Here is an 18674-nt window from a genome sequence, read left to right on the forward strand (position 1 = left end):
TGGTGGTCAGTGTGTGTCATAGTGACCAGTCATTCCCAGTCGTTCTGCTGTTAGGGTCAATTTGCATATTACCCTTTTATTATATAGGATAGAGGCCTGGTGTATGGGTGGGGGCTGGCTGCTTTGACCTGAAGGGTATCCTGGATCAGGGTGGGGGTCCCACTTGGGTGCCTGGCCAGTCTGGGTGAGGGGCTGAGGGCCGTTTTCTGGCTGGCCAAGCCCCCCAGTGATGGAAGCTCCCAGCCTCTCCTTTTTTTCTTTTTTCTTTTATTCTGGTATTTATTTACCTTCTATAATTGAAACTTTGTAGCCTTGAGTGGAGCTCAGAGCCGGCCAGGGCGGGCGGGAAGCTTGGCTTCCTCCATTGCCAGGGGCAACCCAAGCTTCCTGCTCACTCCAGCTCCGTGGCTGCCGGCCGCCATCTTGGTTGGGTTAATTTGCATATAGTCGCTCTTTTTGGCTGGTGGGCGTGGCTTAAGGCGTAGCGAAGGTACAGTCAATTTGCATGTTTGTCTTTTATTAGTGTAGACTAGAGGCCCAGCACACGATTAAATCGTGAGGGTAGGGTTCCTAGGCCTAGCCTCCTGCGATCAGGGCCATCTTTTGCCCATTCACCAGTCCCCAGGCCAAATGCTCCCTCCACCATTGGGCTGTCAGGCCGTTGAGATCACCAACTCATCCCCAGCTACTCGGGGCTCAGGCCTGCGGGAAAGTGGGCGCTGGAGACTTCACCTCCATGCACATGTGCCAGGCTGGCCACTGATGGAACGCGATGCCCACTCGGGGCCGTTCATGTGGGCGCCGCCGCTGCTGCTGCTGCTGCTGCGGCTTGAGGCATGCCCGCAACCTACCCGCCCTGGTGTGAGTGGCCCTGAGCAGGCAGCGCATTCCATCAGCGGCAGGCCCGGCACACGCGCATGGAGGTGAAGTTGCCAGTGCCCGCTTTCCCGCAGGCATGAGCCCCTGAGCAGCCGGGGATGAGCTGGTGATCCCAACAGCCTGACAGCCAGCCCAGTCTTCCTGCCACCCACCCCGATTCCCCCGTTCACCATCGCTGATCCATCAGCCTGCCGGTGGGTGGGAGGGACCAACAAGTGGTCAATGCCACCTCATGGCGACCAGTCGTTTGGTCATTCCGGTCGTTAGGGACACTGGTTTATTATATATAGAGATAGCTTTATCCTATATAATAAAGAGGTAATATGCAAATTGACCATCACTCCAACACATAAGATGTCTGCCCCCATGTGAACACAAGATGGCCAGCAGGGGAGGGCAGTTGGGAGGGACCAGTCCTGCAAGGGAGGGCAGTTGGGGGGGACCAGGCCGGCAAGGGAGGGCAGTTGGGAGGGACCAGTCCTGCAAGGGAGGGCAGTTGCGGGGGACCAGGCCAGCAGGGGAGGGCTGTTAGAGGCAACCAGGCTGGCAGAGGAGGGCAGTTAGGTCCAATTGGGCCAGCAGGGGAGCAGTTAGGCATCGATCAGGCTGGCAGGGGAGGGATTAGGGGTGATCAGGCTGGCAGGTAGGCGAGTGGTTGGGAGCCTACAGTCCTGAATTGTGAAAGGGATGTCTGACTGCCCTCGAGGGGTCCCAGATTGGAGAGGGTGTAGGCAGGGCTGAGGGACATACATCCACACCCCCCACCCCTCGCATGAATTTTGTGCACCGGGCCTCTAGTTAAGATATAATTCACATACCATACATTCACCCATATAAAGTGTACAAGCCCATGGTTTTCAGTATGAGCATAGATATGTGCAGGCATCACTATAGTAAGTTTTGGAACATATTTGTCACCTCAACAAGAAACCATGCCCTTTAGCTATCACTTCCTTACCCTCTTTCTTCCCCCCAGTTCTAAGCAACCAGTAATCTACTTTCATTTGCCTATTCTGGACAATTCATATAAATAGAATCATACAATGAATATATCATATTTGTTTGTGAGTTGGCTTCTTTCACTTAGCACGTTTTCAAGGTTCATCCATGTTTACCTACCAGCAATTCATTTCTTTTTATGGCTTAATAATAGTCCATTGCATCATTTATCAATTGATGGACATTTGGGTTGTTTCCATCTTTTGGCTGTTATGAATACTACTGCTATGAACAGTCATGCACAAGTTTTTGTGTGGACATATATTTTTATTTTTCTTGGGTATATGTGTAGGAGTAGAATTGCTGGGCCATATGGTAACTGTTTAAACTTTTGAACTGTCAGACTATTTTCCAAAGTGGCTGCACCATTTAACCTTCTCACCATCAGTGTATGAAGATTTCAGTTTCTCCACATCCTATCCAACCCACTTATCTGTCTTTTGTATTCTAACCATTCTAGTAGTCATGAAGTGATACGGTTTTTATTTGCATTCTTATGATGGCTAATGATGTCCAATATCTTTTCATGTGTTTATTAACCATGTTATATCTTCCTTGGAGAAATATCTATTCAGATCCTTTGCCCATTTTTAAATTGGGTTGTTTATCTTTTTATTATTGAGTTATAGGAATTCTTTATATATTGAAGATAGAACTCCCATATCCAACGTAAGATTTGCAAAACTTTTTCCCATTCTTTTAGTTGTCTTCTTAACTTTCTTGATGAAATCCACTGGAATACAAAAGTTAATTTTGATGATGTCCAGTTTTTTTTTTCTATTGTTGCTTCTGCTTTTGGTATATCTAATAAACCATTAATTTCATCATTTTTAATTTTTCAACTGTCCATGTAAAGAATTAAATACTTCTTATTAATAGTATTTAGAATACAAAGCTAAATCTTTGTGACTAATACATACAAATAACACATTTAACATTTTTGTATCATGTGAGAAATTGAGATTTTTCTTCCATCTCTGTTATTCTTTTGTAACTCTTATCTTTTTATTCTTTGCTTTTTTGTGTCTCCTGATTTAATCTTTTAAAAAAAATTTCAGCTCTTTATTGTTTAAAGTATTACATATGTCTCCTTTTATAATGTCTTAGGTCCGGCCATTTCTACCCAAGGCCAACTGCATGCTGCCTTCCCTGTCCCTGTGTCACACCTGAGAGTTCCAGTTGATGCCCTCACTTTCCTCTTCTATAAAATGGGTTAACAAATGTCTTCACAAGTGGTTGAGAATTCAGCACCTAATGCAGGGTTTCTCTGCCCAGGCACCATCAATGCGCGGCACATTTTCTGCGTGAGGAACTTTCCTGTGCACTATGGAATATTGAACAGCATCCCTGGCATCCATCTAATGTTCCCTGGGAGCTGGGGGTGGGAGCAGGATCATCCCGGGGCAGGGGAGTCCATGGATCCCAGGAGACTGTGTTCCATAACCACCTGACTACTGAGGTCCTAGGAGGCTGCACACATTTAAATGCACGGCCTGAATGGGAGGAGACAGGGGGTGACACACAGATGCTGGGGTCATCCTGGCTTATACTGTCTGACCATTGGGGACTTACATTGGTGTCTACTGTGAGCAGGGATTAAATTCACTATTTCCCCAGATAATTAATGCAGGGTTTCTCCCCCTCAGCACTGCCGACATGGCGGTTGGGTCATTCTCTGTGGGGGGATCCTTGGCCCCCACTCACTCGATTCCAGGAGCACCCCCCAAGTGGTGACAATCACAAATGTCCTCAGACATGGCCAACCCCCCCCCCCCCCCCCCCCCCACTCCCCTGCCATCCCTCTGAGGTTTGATGGTCTTTTCCCTAATCCCAAACTACTGAAGGAACTGTCCAAAACCAGGAAGAACTTAAAAGAAAATGTTTTCTTGAAAATCTCTCTTCCACGTATCTTTTGTCTTTTGCAGCACTGTGATTAATGGGGCAATCTTTAGTATTCATCAATATTTCCATTATAGAATCCATTGGGAAAGTAAAAAGAAACGTTATGAATTTGAAAGAAATGGATTTGAGTTAATGCTCTTGCTCTATTACTTTGTAGCAGTGTGCCCTTGGGTAATCACATTTTGAGCCTCATTTTTCTCATCCCTAGGTGGAGAGTGATAGTGCCTACCTCATAGGTTTACTTCTAATTGTCGATAAACTTACATAGATAGATAAGATTAAATGTGATTAATTCTACACACAATTTAACAATATTAACTATTGAGCAATTTTGTGAAGAAAAAAGGAAAGAAATTACATAGTTAAAGAAAAGATTTTTCTCATTTTTTCTGTTACAAGTTTTCATCAGTAGGTTTATCTGTATGTAAAGCAAAGGGTTTTTGTTTTCAACAGGTTATATTTCCAAATAACTTTGAAACAGGAAATGGGGGAAATGTACAGGGTCATCTTCCCATGATGCCAATGTCTCCTCTAATGCATCCAAGGGTCAAAGAAGTTCGGACGGACAGTGGGAGTCTTCGAAGGGGTAGGTTCAACATTAGTAAAATAATGAAAAATAACAAATAATTTTTTTCAGAGAAAATGTCGTCTTATTAATATGTTTTTTATTTTTTCATTAGGATTTTAAAGAAGGATTAATGCTTATGTCAACCTCATAGTGTGGCTCGTTCTATACTTTTTAAAGTTAAAGTAATAAGATTTCCAATCTGATTTTGAATATAATTATTTTTCATAATTTCAGTGTCAATTATTGTGAAAATATATCTTGGCCTTTTAATAAACACACACACCTTTTCTAAATGATGGTGGAAAACTATTTCTTTATAAGCTAAATACCTAATTTTTAAGTGTGACAAAAGTTATATTCTCTCTCTGTCTATGCATGTCTCTATGAGAGATAAGTATTTAAAGCAGAGCAGAGAACTCATTGGGATGCTAAAGTTTATCTAATGACTGACTTATTTATACTAAATTCTTAAAATAGTTCATTTGAACCTTACTAATAGGAAGATTTTAGTGCATCTTTCCTTATTTTCTTTTGTGATATAGCATACTGATGTGTACATTTTCTGGATTATGTAGCTCTTGCTTTATTTTTCCTTAAGTCAGTTAAGAAAATCTTTTGACTACAGAATATCTCTGAACAAAACGCAGATGAACAAAGTATTCAGTGTACATAGTAAAATAGCTCAAGATCCATTTTTGAACTATAGTTTTTTATGTGTGTGTGGATGCATGCATGCATGCATGTGCTTTGCTATACATGTAGTGCAAGATTATAAAAATGTGCAAGCTGTGCATATAAAATCTCAAACAAGTGGAATAACTAGGATTGTTTTATAATCTTTAAAAATCTTGTCAAAACTTTAAAAATTCTCTATCAATTACTTGATTAGAGAAATGAACAACTAAAAATATTTACTTAGTACGGTATAATTTAAAACATTAAAAAACATTGAGAATAAAAGTGTTTTAAAGGATCATACCTCAACATAATAAAAGCCATATATGACAAGCCCACAGCCAACATCTTACTCAATGGACAAAAACTAACACCAGGAACAGGAACAAGACAGGGATGCCCACTCTCACCACTTCTGTTCAACATAGTACTGGAAGTATTAGCCATTGCAATTAGACAAGAAGAAGAAATAAAAGGCATCCAAATTGGAAAAGAGGAAGTAAAACTGTCCTTATTTGCAGACGACATGATATTATACATACAAAACCCTAGAGACTCCATCAAAAAACTACTAGACTTAATACATGAATTTGGCAAAGTAGCAGGATACAAAATTAATGCCAAGAAATCTGAGGCATTTCTATACACCAATAGTGAACTTTCAGAAAGAGAGATTATAAAAACAATCCCATTTACCATCGCACCAAAAAAATTAAGATACATAGGAATAAACTGAACTAAAGAGGTAAAAGACCTCTACTCAGAAAACTACAGGACATTGAAAAAAGAGATAGAGGAAGACATAAAGAGATGGAAGAACATACCATGTTCTTGGATTGGTAGAATCAACATCATTAAAATGTCCATACTACCCAAAGCAATCTATAAATTCAACGCACTTCCCATTAAAATACCAATGGCCTACTTCAAAGATCTAGAACGAACTCTCCAAAAATTCATCTGGAATAAAAAAAGACCCCGAATAGCTGCAGCGATCCTGAGAAAGAACAAAGTAGGTGGGATCTCAATGCCAGATATCAAGCTGTATTACAAAGCCACTGTTCTCAAAACTGCCTGGTACTGGCACAAGAACAGACATATAGATCAATGGAATAGAATAGAGAGCCCAGAAATCAGCCCCAACCAATACGCTCAATTAATATTTGACAAAGGAGGCAAGAACATACAATGGAGTCAAGACAGTCTCTTCAATAAATGGTGCTGGGAAAATTGGACAGATACATGCAAGAAAATGAAACTAGACCACCAACTTACACCATACACAAAAATAAACTCAAAATGGATAAAGGACTTAAATATACGACCGGAAACCATAAAAATACTAGAAGAATCCAAAGGCAACAAAATCTCAGACATATGCCAAAGCAATTTCTTCACTGATACAGCTCCTAGGGCAGTTGAAACTAAAGAGAAAATGAACAAATGGGACTACATCAAAATAAAAAGCTTCTGCACAGCAAAAGAAACCATCAACAAAACAACAAGAAAACCCACTGCGTGGGAAAACATATTTGCCAACGTCATATCTGATAAGGGCCTAATCTCCAAAATTTATAGGGAACTCATACAACTTAACAAAAAGAAGATAAACAATCCAATCAAAAAATGGGCAAAGGATCTAAATAGACACCTTTCAAAAGAGGACATTCAGAAAGCCAAGAGACATATGAAAACATGCTCAAAGTCACTAATCATCCGAGAGATGCAAATCAAAACAACAATGAGGTACCATCTCACACCTGTCAGAATGGCTATCATCAACAAATCAACAAACGACAAGTGCTGGAGAGGATGTGGAGAAAAAGGAACACTTGTGCACTGCTGGTGGGAATGCAGACTGGTGCAGCCACTATGGAAGACAGTATGGAGTTTCCTCAAAAAACTGGAAATGGAACTCCCATTTGACCCTGTGATCCCACTTCTAGGAATATATCCCAAGAAACCAGAAACACCAATCAGAAAGGATATGTGCACCCATATGTTCATAGCAGCACAATTCACCATAGCTAAGATCTGGAAACAGCCTAAGTGCCCATCAGTAGATGAATGGATTAGAAAACTGTGGTACATCTACACGATGGAATACTATGCTGCTGTAAAAAAGAAGGAACTCTTACAATTTGCAACGGCATGGATGGAGCTGGAGAGCATTATGCTAAGTGAAATAAGCCAGTCAATGAAGGAAAAATACCACATGATCTCACTCATTCATGGATAATAAAGACCATTACAAACTTTTGAACAATAATAGATACAGAGGCAGAGCTGCCTCAAACTGATTGTCAAACTGCAGTGGGAAGGCCAGAGAGGGTTGGGGGGCAGAAGGGAGGGGAGTAAGAGATCAACCGAAGGACTTGTATGCATGCATATAAGCAAAACCAATGGACATAAGACACTGGGGGATAGGGGAGGCCAGGGGATTGTCAAGGGCGGAGATAAAAAAGGACACATATATAATACCCTTTGTAATACTTTGAGCAATAAAAAAATTTAAAAAAATAAAAAAATATATAAAAAAAGATAAAATTATGAAAGACACTGGACATCAGGAAGCAGAGATTGATCTCTTACAGATAGTAAATAAATGACGTGAGTCCTATGATGGCTCCACATTCCTTGAGTTTCTAGGCCACAGCTTAGAGAGGCAGAGCCCAGGCAAAGACCAGCAGTCTCACTACTAGTATGTAGAGGAGAGGAAGCTAAGACACTGTGGAGAACAAGGTAGGTAAAGTTCTCAAGGCAGACAACCAGAGAGGAAAATGAGAGAATGAGAGGGAAATCCAGAATCCTGCACCCCACAAGAGTTATTCAAGGGATTACTGATCAGCTCGTGTGTGAATCCACTATTAGAAGCCAGGAAAGAAACCACTGAAAAGGATTCTTGATAACTGATACTCACATAGGGCCTGCAATAGCGACCTTTACTGTCAGACAGACCAGAAAACCTCTAGATGCACAGGCATTGAATAATTTACATGAAAGGGTCTTGCTGCAGTAGTGAGGAACAGTTAATTAACTATACCACATGGTATAACAGTATTTAGCCATGTACTATCACAGAGAACTGCTCTGCTTATTTCAATCAAAGTTTAAAAAAGACACCAAAGAATAATACTCTTTCCAAGCAACATAACAGTATCCAAAAAGGGAAAATATTTTTTGTAAAAAGAAAATGGATGGTGAAGAACACATGGAGGCCAGGATTGTGAATGGTGGGGGAAAAAAGGAGACATATGTAATACTCTTTGTAATACTTTAAGCAATAAAACAATAAAAAAACAATAAAAAAAATAAAGTAGACTTTAAAAAAATTTTAAAAAAAGATAAAACCAAAATAAAAAAGTGTTTTGTCTTTTTTTAAAACTTACAGAAAATAATTTAAACAGTGTTTGCTCCCTTCTCATACTGAGTGGAGCATCTATTTTGTGTCTTTTAAACTCATATTGGATCAGTTTTCAACATTTTATTTACTTATTTAACTTTTGAGAATTTTTATAAGAGTTTATTTGAGCTGAAACTGAAGATAGTGCCAGGAAGCAAGATATCAAATGCTCCCAGCTTTCAACATTTTATTCTTTGTGCTTTCAATGCTGTGAAATATCTGAGTTTCTCTGATGTTAAATTTTTGCCATCATTACTTTCTGTTGTATATCATCTTTTTTGTCACAAAAACTTTTCTTTTATACCCATAAGTTTCATCTTTACAAAGTACTTCTAACTACATACGTAAATCTCTTGAACAGTGGCAGTGTCAACAATATTCCCATCCCAGAGTCAGTTTTTCTTTTATAACTTTATTGACACTCTTATTTTAATTTCACTTTCAGCACTATCACTTTTTATTTATTTGTTGCACCTTCATCTTTTTTTTCCCCCCCGATGATTCCCTCTTTCATTTGTCTGTTTATAAAATGTTGTGTGGGTTTACCACTGGGAGATAAGGAAGCATAACTTGGTATATGTTTTGTTGTCTGCATGAATTGGATAACAGATGTGCCCTGACCAATCACCGACAAAGAAGTGACATGATTGATCACTGATCATGATGCACAGCTATTATTTATATAATGATTTATGGACTGAAGTTTTTAGTTTATACAGTTACTCACAGTTAATATACCTTTTCAACTGAAATTTGAAATTTGAACTGTTTTGCTAGGGCTGTTGTTAAACTGCATATTGGAACTATACAAAACATGAAGTGTGTGTGTGTCTGTCTATGAATGTATCTTTGACAATAATTTATATGTATATTATATATATAAGTGTGTGTGTGTGTGTGTGTGTGTGTGTGTGTGTGTGTGTATTTGCCACCCAGCTAGAAATCTGAGAAAATCATCATGAAGAATGGTCACCAAAATGTGATTCTTTCTAGGTAGGGATTTTGAGTGAGTGTTACTTTCTTCATTACAGTTTTTAGTATTGTTTGAATTTTTTTCAGTGAATTTTTCAAATTGAGGTATAATTCACATGCCATAAAATTAACCCTTTAAAAGTATACAATTTAGTGGTTTTTAGACTATTCACTAGACTATACACCTATACCATTGTCTAATTCCAGAATGTTTTCATCACCCCCAAAAGAAATCCCATACCTTATATCAATCACTCTCCAGTTCTTTCTCCCCTAAGCCCTTGGAGCTACTTTTTATCTCTATGGATTTGCCTATTCTGGTCATTTCATATGTTTAATATGTGGTCTTTGTTATTGGCTTCCTTCAATTAGCATGTTTTCAAGATATATCTATGTTACAACATGTACCACCACTTCATCTTTATGACTGAATAATGTTCTATTGTGTGGACATTGTTTGTGTATTCATTAGTTGATGGACATTGCAATTATTTACACTTGTTGGCTGTTATGAATAATGCTGCTGTGAACATTCAGGTCATACATTATTTTTATGATTAGAGGAAAAAGTTATTTTCTTGTAAAGATTTAGGCATGAGAATCAAATAATAGAAAAGCCTTAGAAAACAATAATATTGAGCCTTGTCTCTGGAGATATAAAAATATAAAACTTCTACTTCTAACATTTCGCTCCTTTAATATAGACAGAAGAGGTATGCTATCATTTTCACATTTTGTTGTAAGGACCTATTTCAGGCCTCTCTCTCCTACTAGACTTGATATGAGCTATATTGGACAGACACTCAATAAAAACCTAATAACATATTATTAAATTTTTATTGAGTGTCCACTATAGCTTTCCCAGTGCTGTGTAAGGAAAAGATTATTTCAAGGGGTTTGCAGGTAACTTCATGGCTATAATGTGAGTCCTCCTTTGAAATGTCAGCTTTGAAAATTCCTAGTCAGATTCAAGGGCCGGGATTTCTTAGATGTAAGACATCCAGGTAGAGTCCTGTTAAGGGGTAACGGGAGTAACAATAGAACTTTCCACTTGTTAACTGAGGACAGGAGTCAGAGCTACTTTCATAACCCCCAGGATTATGGAGAGATATTTATTAAGCCATGACTTTTTCCCTACTCCCTTCAGTAGTACAGAGAGCTGTCATTATTGCCAGAGGTAAGTTTTATACTTTATAAGCATATTTTTAAAAGAGACTACATGGCTGTCTAATTATCTAGTGAAAGTAAAAATAAATAATAGCAAGCTTTTACTTTAATAACTTATTATATACCTGTATAGAAACAATGGATTGGAGGAAATGAGGAAGAATGTGGAAAAAGATGTAGAGTTGTAGGAGGCTAGAAGAACCTTTGCACCTAGTGGAGAGACATAGTTTATACCCTAACTTCCTTTTTAATTAACATACTACTGTCAACCCTCAAATTAAATCACATTAAGCAGAGTCTTATCACCTTTATCCATTTTCATCTTATAAAATACTAGAGGCCTGGTGCATGAAATTCATGCACGGGGTTGGGGAGGGGTCCCTCAGCCTGACCTGTACCCTCTCCAATCCAGGACCCCTCAGGGGATGTCCGACTGCTGGGATTGGGCTTAAACTGGCAGTTGGAAATCCCTCTTGCAATCCGGAACCGCTGGCTCCTAACCGCTCACCTGCCTGCATGATTGCCCCTAGCTTCTCTGCCTGCCGGCCTGGTCGCCCCTAACTGACCACCCCCACCGGCCTGGTCACCCCTAACTACCCTCCCCCACCGGCCTGATCACCCCTAACCGCCTCTGCCTTAGTCCCCGCCACCATGGCTTTGTCCGGAAGGATGTCCGGATGAATGTCTGGTCTAATTAGCATGTTACCCTTTTATTTGTATAGATGATTCTGTATCTACTAAACTAGAAAGTTACAGCATTGCCTTAAACTGCTAGAAGTGTGAGGGTATGGGAGGTGAAGGCAAAACTGTGAACCAAATAACTGATTTTTCCTTAAGTGTTATTTACTAGGTAAGATTGGGAGACAGAAGCTAATTGGACTACTACTTAAATTTAGGGGTCACCTCATTCTCCCTCTCAGCTTCTACTTTACCCTTAACATTTTTCTCCTTTAATATAGGCGAGGTTCAAGAAATCAGAGGTTGAGCTGTCATTTTCACATTTTATTGTAAGGATTTATTTCAGGCCTCTCTCTAACACTTGACTTGATATGAGGACAGATATCAAGATATATCTATGTTACAGCATGTACCACCACTTCATCTTTATGACTGCATAATGAACCTGGTTCATTATTTTAGAATACATATCAAACTGTTTTAAATTTTTTTTTCTTTATTAGATATGCAACCATTGTCTCCAATTTCTGTCCATGAACGCTACAGTTCTCCTACCGCAGGGAGTGCTAAGAGAAGACTTTTTGGGGAGGACCCCCCAAAGGAAATGCTTATGGACAGGATCGTAACAGAAGGAAAAAAATTGAAAATTGCTCCTTCTTCAAGCATTACTGCTGAAAATATATCAATTTCACCTGGGCAAAGTCTTTTAACAATGGCCACAGCCATAGTAACGGGGACAACAGGACATAAAGTTACAATCCCATTGCATGGTAACATTTCAATGAATTTCTTTTTTTTCTGAGTTGGATAAAATTTAAGAATTGTCTTTACTGTATTGGATCACATAGCCTTGCTTACCCAGTATTTTTTCTTGAACCTAAAGACTACTTTTTTTATTTTTATTTTTTAGAGCAGTTTTAGGTTTATAGCAAAATTGAGTGGAAGGTACAGAGATTTTCCATATACCCTCTTCCCCCTCCCCTACACACAGACTCCCTCTCCATAACATTCCTGCACCATAATAATACATTTGTTACAATTGATGAACCTACACTGATACGTTATCATCATCCAAAGTCCAAAGTTTATATTAGGGTTTACTTGATATTATATATTCTATAGATTTTGACAAATATCTAATGACACATATCAAACATAATAGTATTATAAAGAATAATTCCACTGCCCTAAAAATCTTGTGCTCCACCTTTTGTTTTGAACCTGTACCCCTTTTTTTTTTTAATTTTAACATTTTATAAATTTACTACTCTTCTTGTTAGGACTTATTTTCTTAGCTTTACAAATGAGTATATTGAGCAAGAATTTTTTTTTTTAATTAACAAGTCTCCTTAAGAGCTCAAAACAAAACAGAGCAGAAATAGAAAATAATGTTATAGACTAGAATTAATATTTTGTAGCTTTCCTCTTTTTTTTTTTCCCCTAACATATTTATATGTTTACACACATAAATGGGTAGACATAATGACAACCTTTCTGGAATACATGCAGCTTTTGCTAAAAAAGAACTCTTACTTGTATTGTACACTTAGGTATTGCAAATGATGCTGGAGAGATCACACTGATACCAATTTCCGTGAACACAACTCAGGAGTCCAAAGTTGAGAGTCCTATATCACTTACTGCTCAGTCATTAATTGGTGCTTCTCCAAAACAAACCCATCTGACTAAAGCACAAGAAGTACATCCAACTGGAATAAGCAGACCAAAGAGAACGGGGTCCTTAGCACTGTTTTATAGAAAGGTATGTGTTTTCATAGCATCTAAGAATATTTCATTTAGCCCTACCGACATGGCTCTGTGGTTGAGCATCAACCTATGAACCAGGAGGTCACAGTTCAATTCCCAGTCAGGGTATATGCCTGGGTTGTGGGCTTGATCTCTGGTGGAGCAGGCAGGAGGCAGCCGATCAGTGATTCTCTCTCATCATTGATGTTTCTCTCTCTCTCTCTCTCTCTCTCTCTCTCTCTCTCTCTCCCCTTCTCCCTTCCTCTCTGAAATCAATAAAAAAAATATTTTTTTAAAAAATAAAAATAGCCCTAGCCAGTTTAGCTCAGTGGATAGGGTGTCAGCCTGTGGACTGAAGGGTACTGGGTTCAATTCTGGTCAAGGACACATGTCCTGGTTGCGGGCTTGATCTCCAGTAGTGGGTGTGAAGGAGGCAACTGATCAAGGATTCTCATCATTGATGTTTCTGTCTCTCCATTTCCCTTCCTCTCTCAAATCAATAAAACTATATTTAAGCCCTGACCGGTTTGGCTCAGTGGATAGAGCGTCGGCCTGCGGACTGAAGAGTCTCAGGTTCGAGTCCAGTCAAGGGCATGTGCCTTGGTTGCAGGCACATTCCCAGTAGGGAGTGTGCAGGAGGCAGCTGATCGATATTTCTCTCTCATTGATGTTTCTAACTCTCTATCCCTCTCCCTTCCTCTCTGTTAAAAATCAATAAAATATTAAAAAGAAAACTATATTTTAAAAATAAATAAATAAAAAGATCTTGTTTAATCAATGCAAGAAAGATTGAATAACACGGCAGCTTTAGCTTTCTTTTTTGTGTGTGTGGTAATATATATATAAACATAAAATTTATGATTTTAACTATTTTTGTGTCATTAAAAGTACATTTACATTGCTGTGCCACTTTCACCACCATCCATCTCCAGAATATTTTTATCTTCCTGACCTGAAATTCTGTATCCATTAAACAGTAATTCCCCATTCCTCTTTCTCTCCCTGACCCCTCCCCCCGCTCCCCAGACCATGGTAACCACCATTCTACTTTCTGTCTTTGTGAATTTGACTACTCTGGGCACCTCATATAAGTGGAATCATACAATATGTCCTTTTGTGACAGGCTCATTTCACTTAGCATAATGTCTTCAAGGTTCATTCATGTTGTACATGTGTCAGAATTCCCTGCCTTTTTAAGACTAAATAATATTCCATTTTATATATATACATACACAGTATAGTATTTTATTTATCCATTCATATATGCTTGACATTTGGGTTGTTTCTACCTTTTGGATATTGTGAATAACACTTCTGGGAACATTGGTGTACAAATACCTATTTAAATCTCTGCTTTCAGTTCTTCTGGATATATACCCAAGAGTGGAATAATAATTCTAAATTTAATATTTTTGAGAAATGCCATATTATTTTCCACAGTGACTGTGCCATTTTATATTTCTGCCACATTACACAAGGATTCCAAGTTCCCCACATTCTTGCCAACACTTATTTTCAGGGTTTTTAATAGCGATTGTAATGAGTATGAATTACAGTAGTTTTTATTTGTGTTTCCCTAGGGATTAGTGGTGTTGAGAATCTTTCCATGTCCTTATTGTCTCTGTATATCTTTTTTTAGACAAATGTCTATTCAAGTCCTTTGCCATTCCCCCTCCCCTTTTTTTGTTTTTTTGTTAATCCTCACCCGAGGATATTTTTCCATTGATTTTTAGAGAGTGGAAAGGAGAGGGAGAGACAGAGAGAAAAATATTGATATGAGAGAGACACATCAATCGATTGGTTGCATCCTGTACACACACCCAACCAGGGCCAGGGATCGAGCCTGCAACCCAGGTATATGCCCGTGACCCTAATCAACCCAGGACCCTTCAGTCCCAATGCTCTATCCACTGAGCAAAACCAGCTAAGGCCCTTTTGCCAATTTTTCATTTGAGATTTTTGTTGTTGACTTACAGAAGTTCTTTGTATATTCTGAATAATAATCCCCCATTGAATATATGATTTGCAAATATGTTTTCCCATACTGTAGGTTGCCTTTTCATATGTTGGTCAGGTCCTTGGATGCACAAAAGTTTTTTATTTTGATGAAGTCCAATTTATCTGTTTTGTTGTCTTGTGTTTTTGGTGTCATATTTAAGAAATTATTGCCCATTTCACAATCATGAAGTTTTCTCCCTATTTTCTTCTAGCAGTTTTATAGTTTTAGCAATTATATTTAGGTATTTGATCCATTTTAAGTTAATTTTGTATATGGTGTAAGGTAAGGATTCCTTTTCATTCTTTTGCATGTGGATATCCAGTTTTCTCAACACCATTTGTTGAAAAGACTGTTCTTTCCCCCATTGAATGATCTTGCACCCTTGTCAGTGCTCATTCAAATATATTTCAGGGCTATTCTGTTTATTGACCTCTTTATGTCTGTTTTATGCCAGTACCATACATTTAATTACTGTAACTTCATAGTAACTTTTGAAATCAGGAAATGTGAGACCTCCAATTTTTTTCTTTTTCAAGATTATTTGAAATCAGGAAAATTTTGAAATCAGGAAATGCGAGACCTCCAACTTTGTTTTTCTTTTTCAAGATTATTTTGAAATCAGGAAAGTTTTGAAACCAGGAAATGTGAGACCTTCAACTTTGTTGTTCCTTTTCACGATTATTTGACATCAGGAAAGTTTTAAAATTAGGAAATGTGAGCCCTTCAACTTTGTTCTTTCTTTCTTTTTTTTTTTTTTCAAGATTATTTGGCTTTTCAGTAACTTGAGATTTCATGAATTTTAGGATTGATTTTTCTATTATTGCAAAAAACATCATTGAGGTTTTCATAGGGGTTGCATTGAATCTGTAGATTGCTTTGAGTAGTGTTAACATCTTAACAATGTTAAGTCTTCCATCCATGAATATGGGATGTTTTTCCATTTATTTATGTTTCTTTTCTATCTTTTAGTAATGTTTTGTAGTTTTCAGTGTATAAGCTTTTGCCTACTTGGTTAAGTTTATTTTATTCTTTTTCATGCTATTATAAATAGAATCATTTTCTTAATTCCATTTTTTGGGTTGTTCATTGCTAGTGATATAGGAATAAAAGTAATTCTGTGTATTGATTTTGTATCATGCAATTTTGTTGATTTATTTATTTATTTTTAATATATTTTTATTGATTTCAGAGAGGAAGGGAGAGGGAGAGGGAGAGGGAGATAGAAGCATCAGTGATGAGAGAGAATCATTGATCGGCTCCCTCATGCACGCCCCCTACTGGAGTTCAAGCCCACAGCCCGGGCATGTGCCCTTGACTGGAATTGAACACGGGACCCTTTAGTCCACAGACTAATGCTCTATCCACTGAATCAAACCAGCTGGAGCTGAATATATTTTTTCTAATAATTTTTTTAATGGACTTTTTTAAGGTTTTTCAGTTTTCTACACATAAAGTCATGTAATCTGCAAATGGAGGTGACTTTACTTCTTTTCCAATTTGGATGCCTTTTATTTCTTTTTCTTGCCTAATTGCTCTGACTAGAACTTCCATACTTGTTGAATAGAAGTGCTGAAGTAGGGTATCCTTATCTTGTTTCTTAGAGTATATTAGCTGTAGATTTTTCACATATGGCATTTATTATGTTTTCTTCTATTCCTTGTTTGTTGAGTGTTTTTATAACACAAGGGTGTTAAATGTCAAATTCTTTTTCTGCATTGAGATCATATTTTTCTTCATTCTAATAATATAGTATATTACATTGATTTTCATGTATTAAACTATCCCTATATTCAAGGAATAAATCCTACATGGTCATAGCATAAGATCCTTTTATGCTGTTACATTCAGTTTGCCAGTATTTTTTTAAGGATTTTCACGTTACTAATCAAAGAGATATTGGTCTGTAGTTTTCTTATAGTGTCTTTGTGTAACATTAGTATCAGGTAATGTACTTTTAGTCTTTTTAAAAAACATATTTGAGCCCTAGCCAGTTTGGCTTAGTGGATAGAGTGTTGGCCTGCGGACCAAAGGGTCCGGGGTGTGATTTCAGAAAAGGGCACATACCTTGGTTGCAGGTTCCTCCCAGCCTGGGCCCTGGTCAGGGCGCATGCAGTAGGCAACCAATCGATCTGTTTCTCTCTCGTTGATATTTCTCTTTGCCTTTTCCTCTCTCTTCCACTCTCTCTAAAAATCAATGGGAAAATATCCTCAGGTGAGGATTAAAAACAACAACAACAACATATTTGACCTCTTAAGAGAACATTATGATCTTGATGAGTTGTGACTCATATTCATATGGTTTGATTTACTTTCCTGGTAAACTTATGTTTTCTGTCAGCTTATGTTCTTATATAACTTCTTATATAACATAAGCAATTGATCATCCTCTGGAATTTACTCAAATTCCATTGTGTTATATTGTTTTAGATGGGAGTTTATTGTGGGACAGTTACATCTTAGATCATATGGATAAGCTTAAATTACTTTATTTACATGTATATCAGATATTTGTAAGCAAATATGACTCTACTTAAAAAAAATAAAAAATTCCAGAAATGGAAGATAATTCTTCAATCTACAACTAAATGCCTGGCTAGCCCATTCTTAAGAATTGTAAAGAAAAAGAAGGCAGTGTTTTTTGTTTTCTTCTTACATTGTGATTAGGGTGTAAGACTTTACAAGTTTAAGAAATTCATGATTTTTCCAAATTATCTTTTGATGCAACTCTAAGTTTATTTCTTCTAGTCTTTTTTATGATCTTTATTGAGAGACTTGCCCTTTTTTCTACCACCCACTGCCTTCTCTACTCTACCCACTACCGCCCACCTCTTATGCCTAAGGCCTGTTTTAAAAACAATTTCAAGTGAAGCCTTTTTCTTATTCATTCCCTATACTTACTGATTTTTTTTTTTTTAAGAAAGAAAGGAAGGGAGAGAGAGAGAAACATTAATCTGTTGTTCCACTTATTTATGCATTCATTGGTTGCTTCTTGTATATGCCCTGACTGGGGATCGAACCCTCAACCTTGGTATATCAGGACAACTCTAACCAACTGAACTACCTGGCCAGGGCTTCATTTCCTATTTTTAATTTTCAAAATGGCAAATTACCGCCATTGATAATGAATCTAAAATTAAGAAAAGTAAGCCTTTATTTCTGAATTTTTAATTCATAATTTATTTCGGAATCTAGCCTGTCCCTTTTTTCCATTTAATTATAGTTTACTTAATACAGATTAGAAGCTAGAAAAATTTTATCCTAAAGGGAATAGGATATCCATATCTATAATTAATTTAAAATAACCATTTCTTGAATAAATTGCAACTACTAAGCATGCTGAACTTGGTGTGATGCTGGTGTTTTATGCCTAAATAGAATTTACTGTGAATTTTGTGTTAGCATCAGAAGCCTCCCAGAATATGCATATCTTTAAGGCATTGAATGAGCTCTGTAAAAGACACCTAAGAAGTATTACTTAATTATATATTACTATTGGCCCGGTGCACAAATTTGTGCACATTGAAAGGAAATTAATTAGAAGAAATATTTTTTTTAATATATTTTTTTTTATTGATTTTTTACAGAGAGGAAGGGAGAGAGATAGAGAGTTAGAAACATCGATGAGAGAGAAACATCGATCAGCTGCCTCCTGCACATCTCCTACTGGGGATGTGCCCGCAACCCAG

General features: G+C 37.7%; 1 protein-coding gene across 1 annotated transcript in view; it reads left to right on the plus strand.

The window, feature by feature from the left end:
• Nucleotides 1-18674, plus strand: part of RBL1 (retinoblastoma-like 1) — an 86259-nt gene that overhangs the window by 43353 nt on the left and 24232 nt on the right. Inside the window, exons 15-17 of the mRNA XM_005868462.2 lie at nucleotides 4234-4366; nucleotides 11747-12013; nucleotides 12794-13005. Of these exons, the coding sequence (XP_005868524.1) occupies nucleotides 4234-4366; nucleotides 11747-12013; nucleotides 12794-13005 (612 nt within the window). The remainder of the gene's footprint in view (nucleotides 1-4233; nucleotides 4367-11746; nucleotides 12014-12793; nucleotides 13006-18674) is intronic.

Source organism: Myotis brandtii, unplaced genomic scaffold (genome assembly GCF_000412655.1).
Source record: "Myotis brandtii unplaced genomic scaffold, ASM41265v1 scaffold27, whole genome shotgun sequence".
Classification (NCBI taxonomy): domain Eukaryota; kingdom Metazoa; phylum Chordata; class Mammalia; order Chiroptera; family Vespertilionidae; genus Myotis; species Myotis brandtii.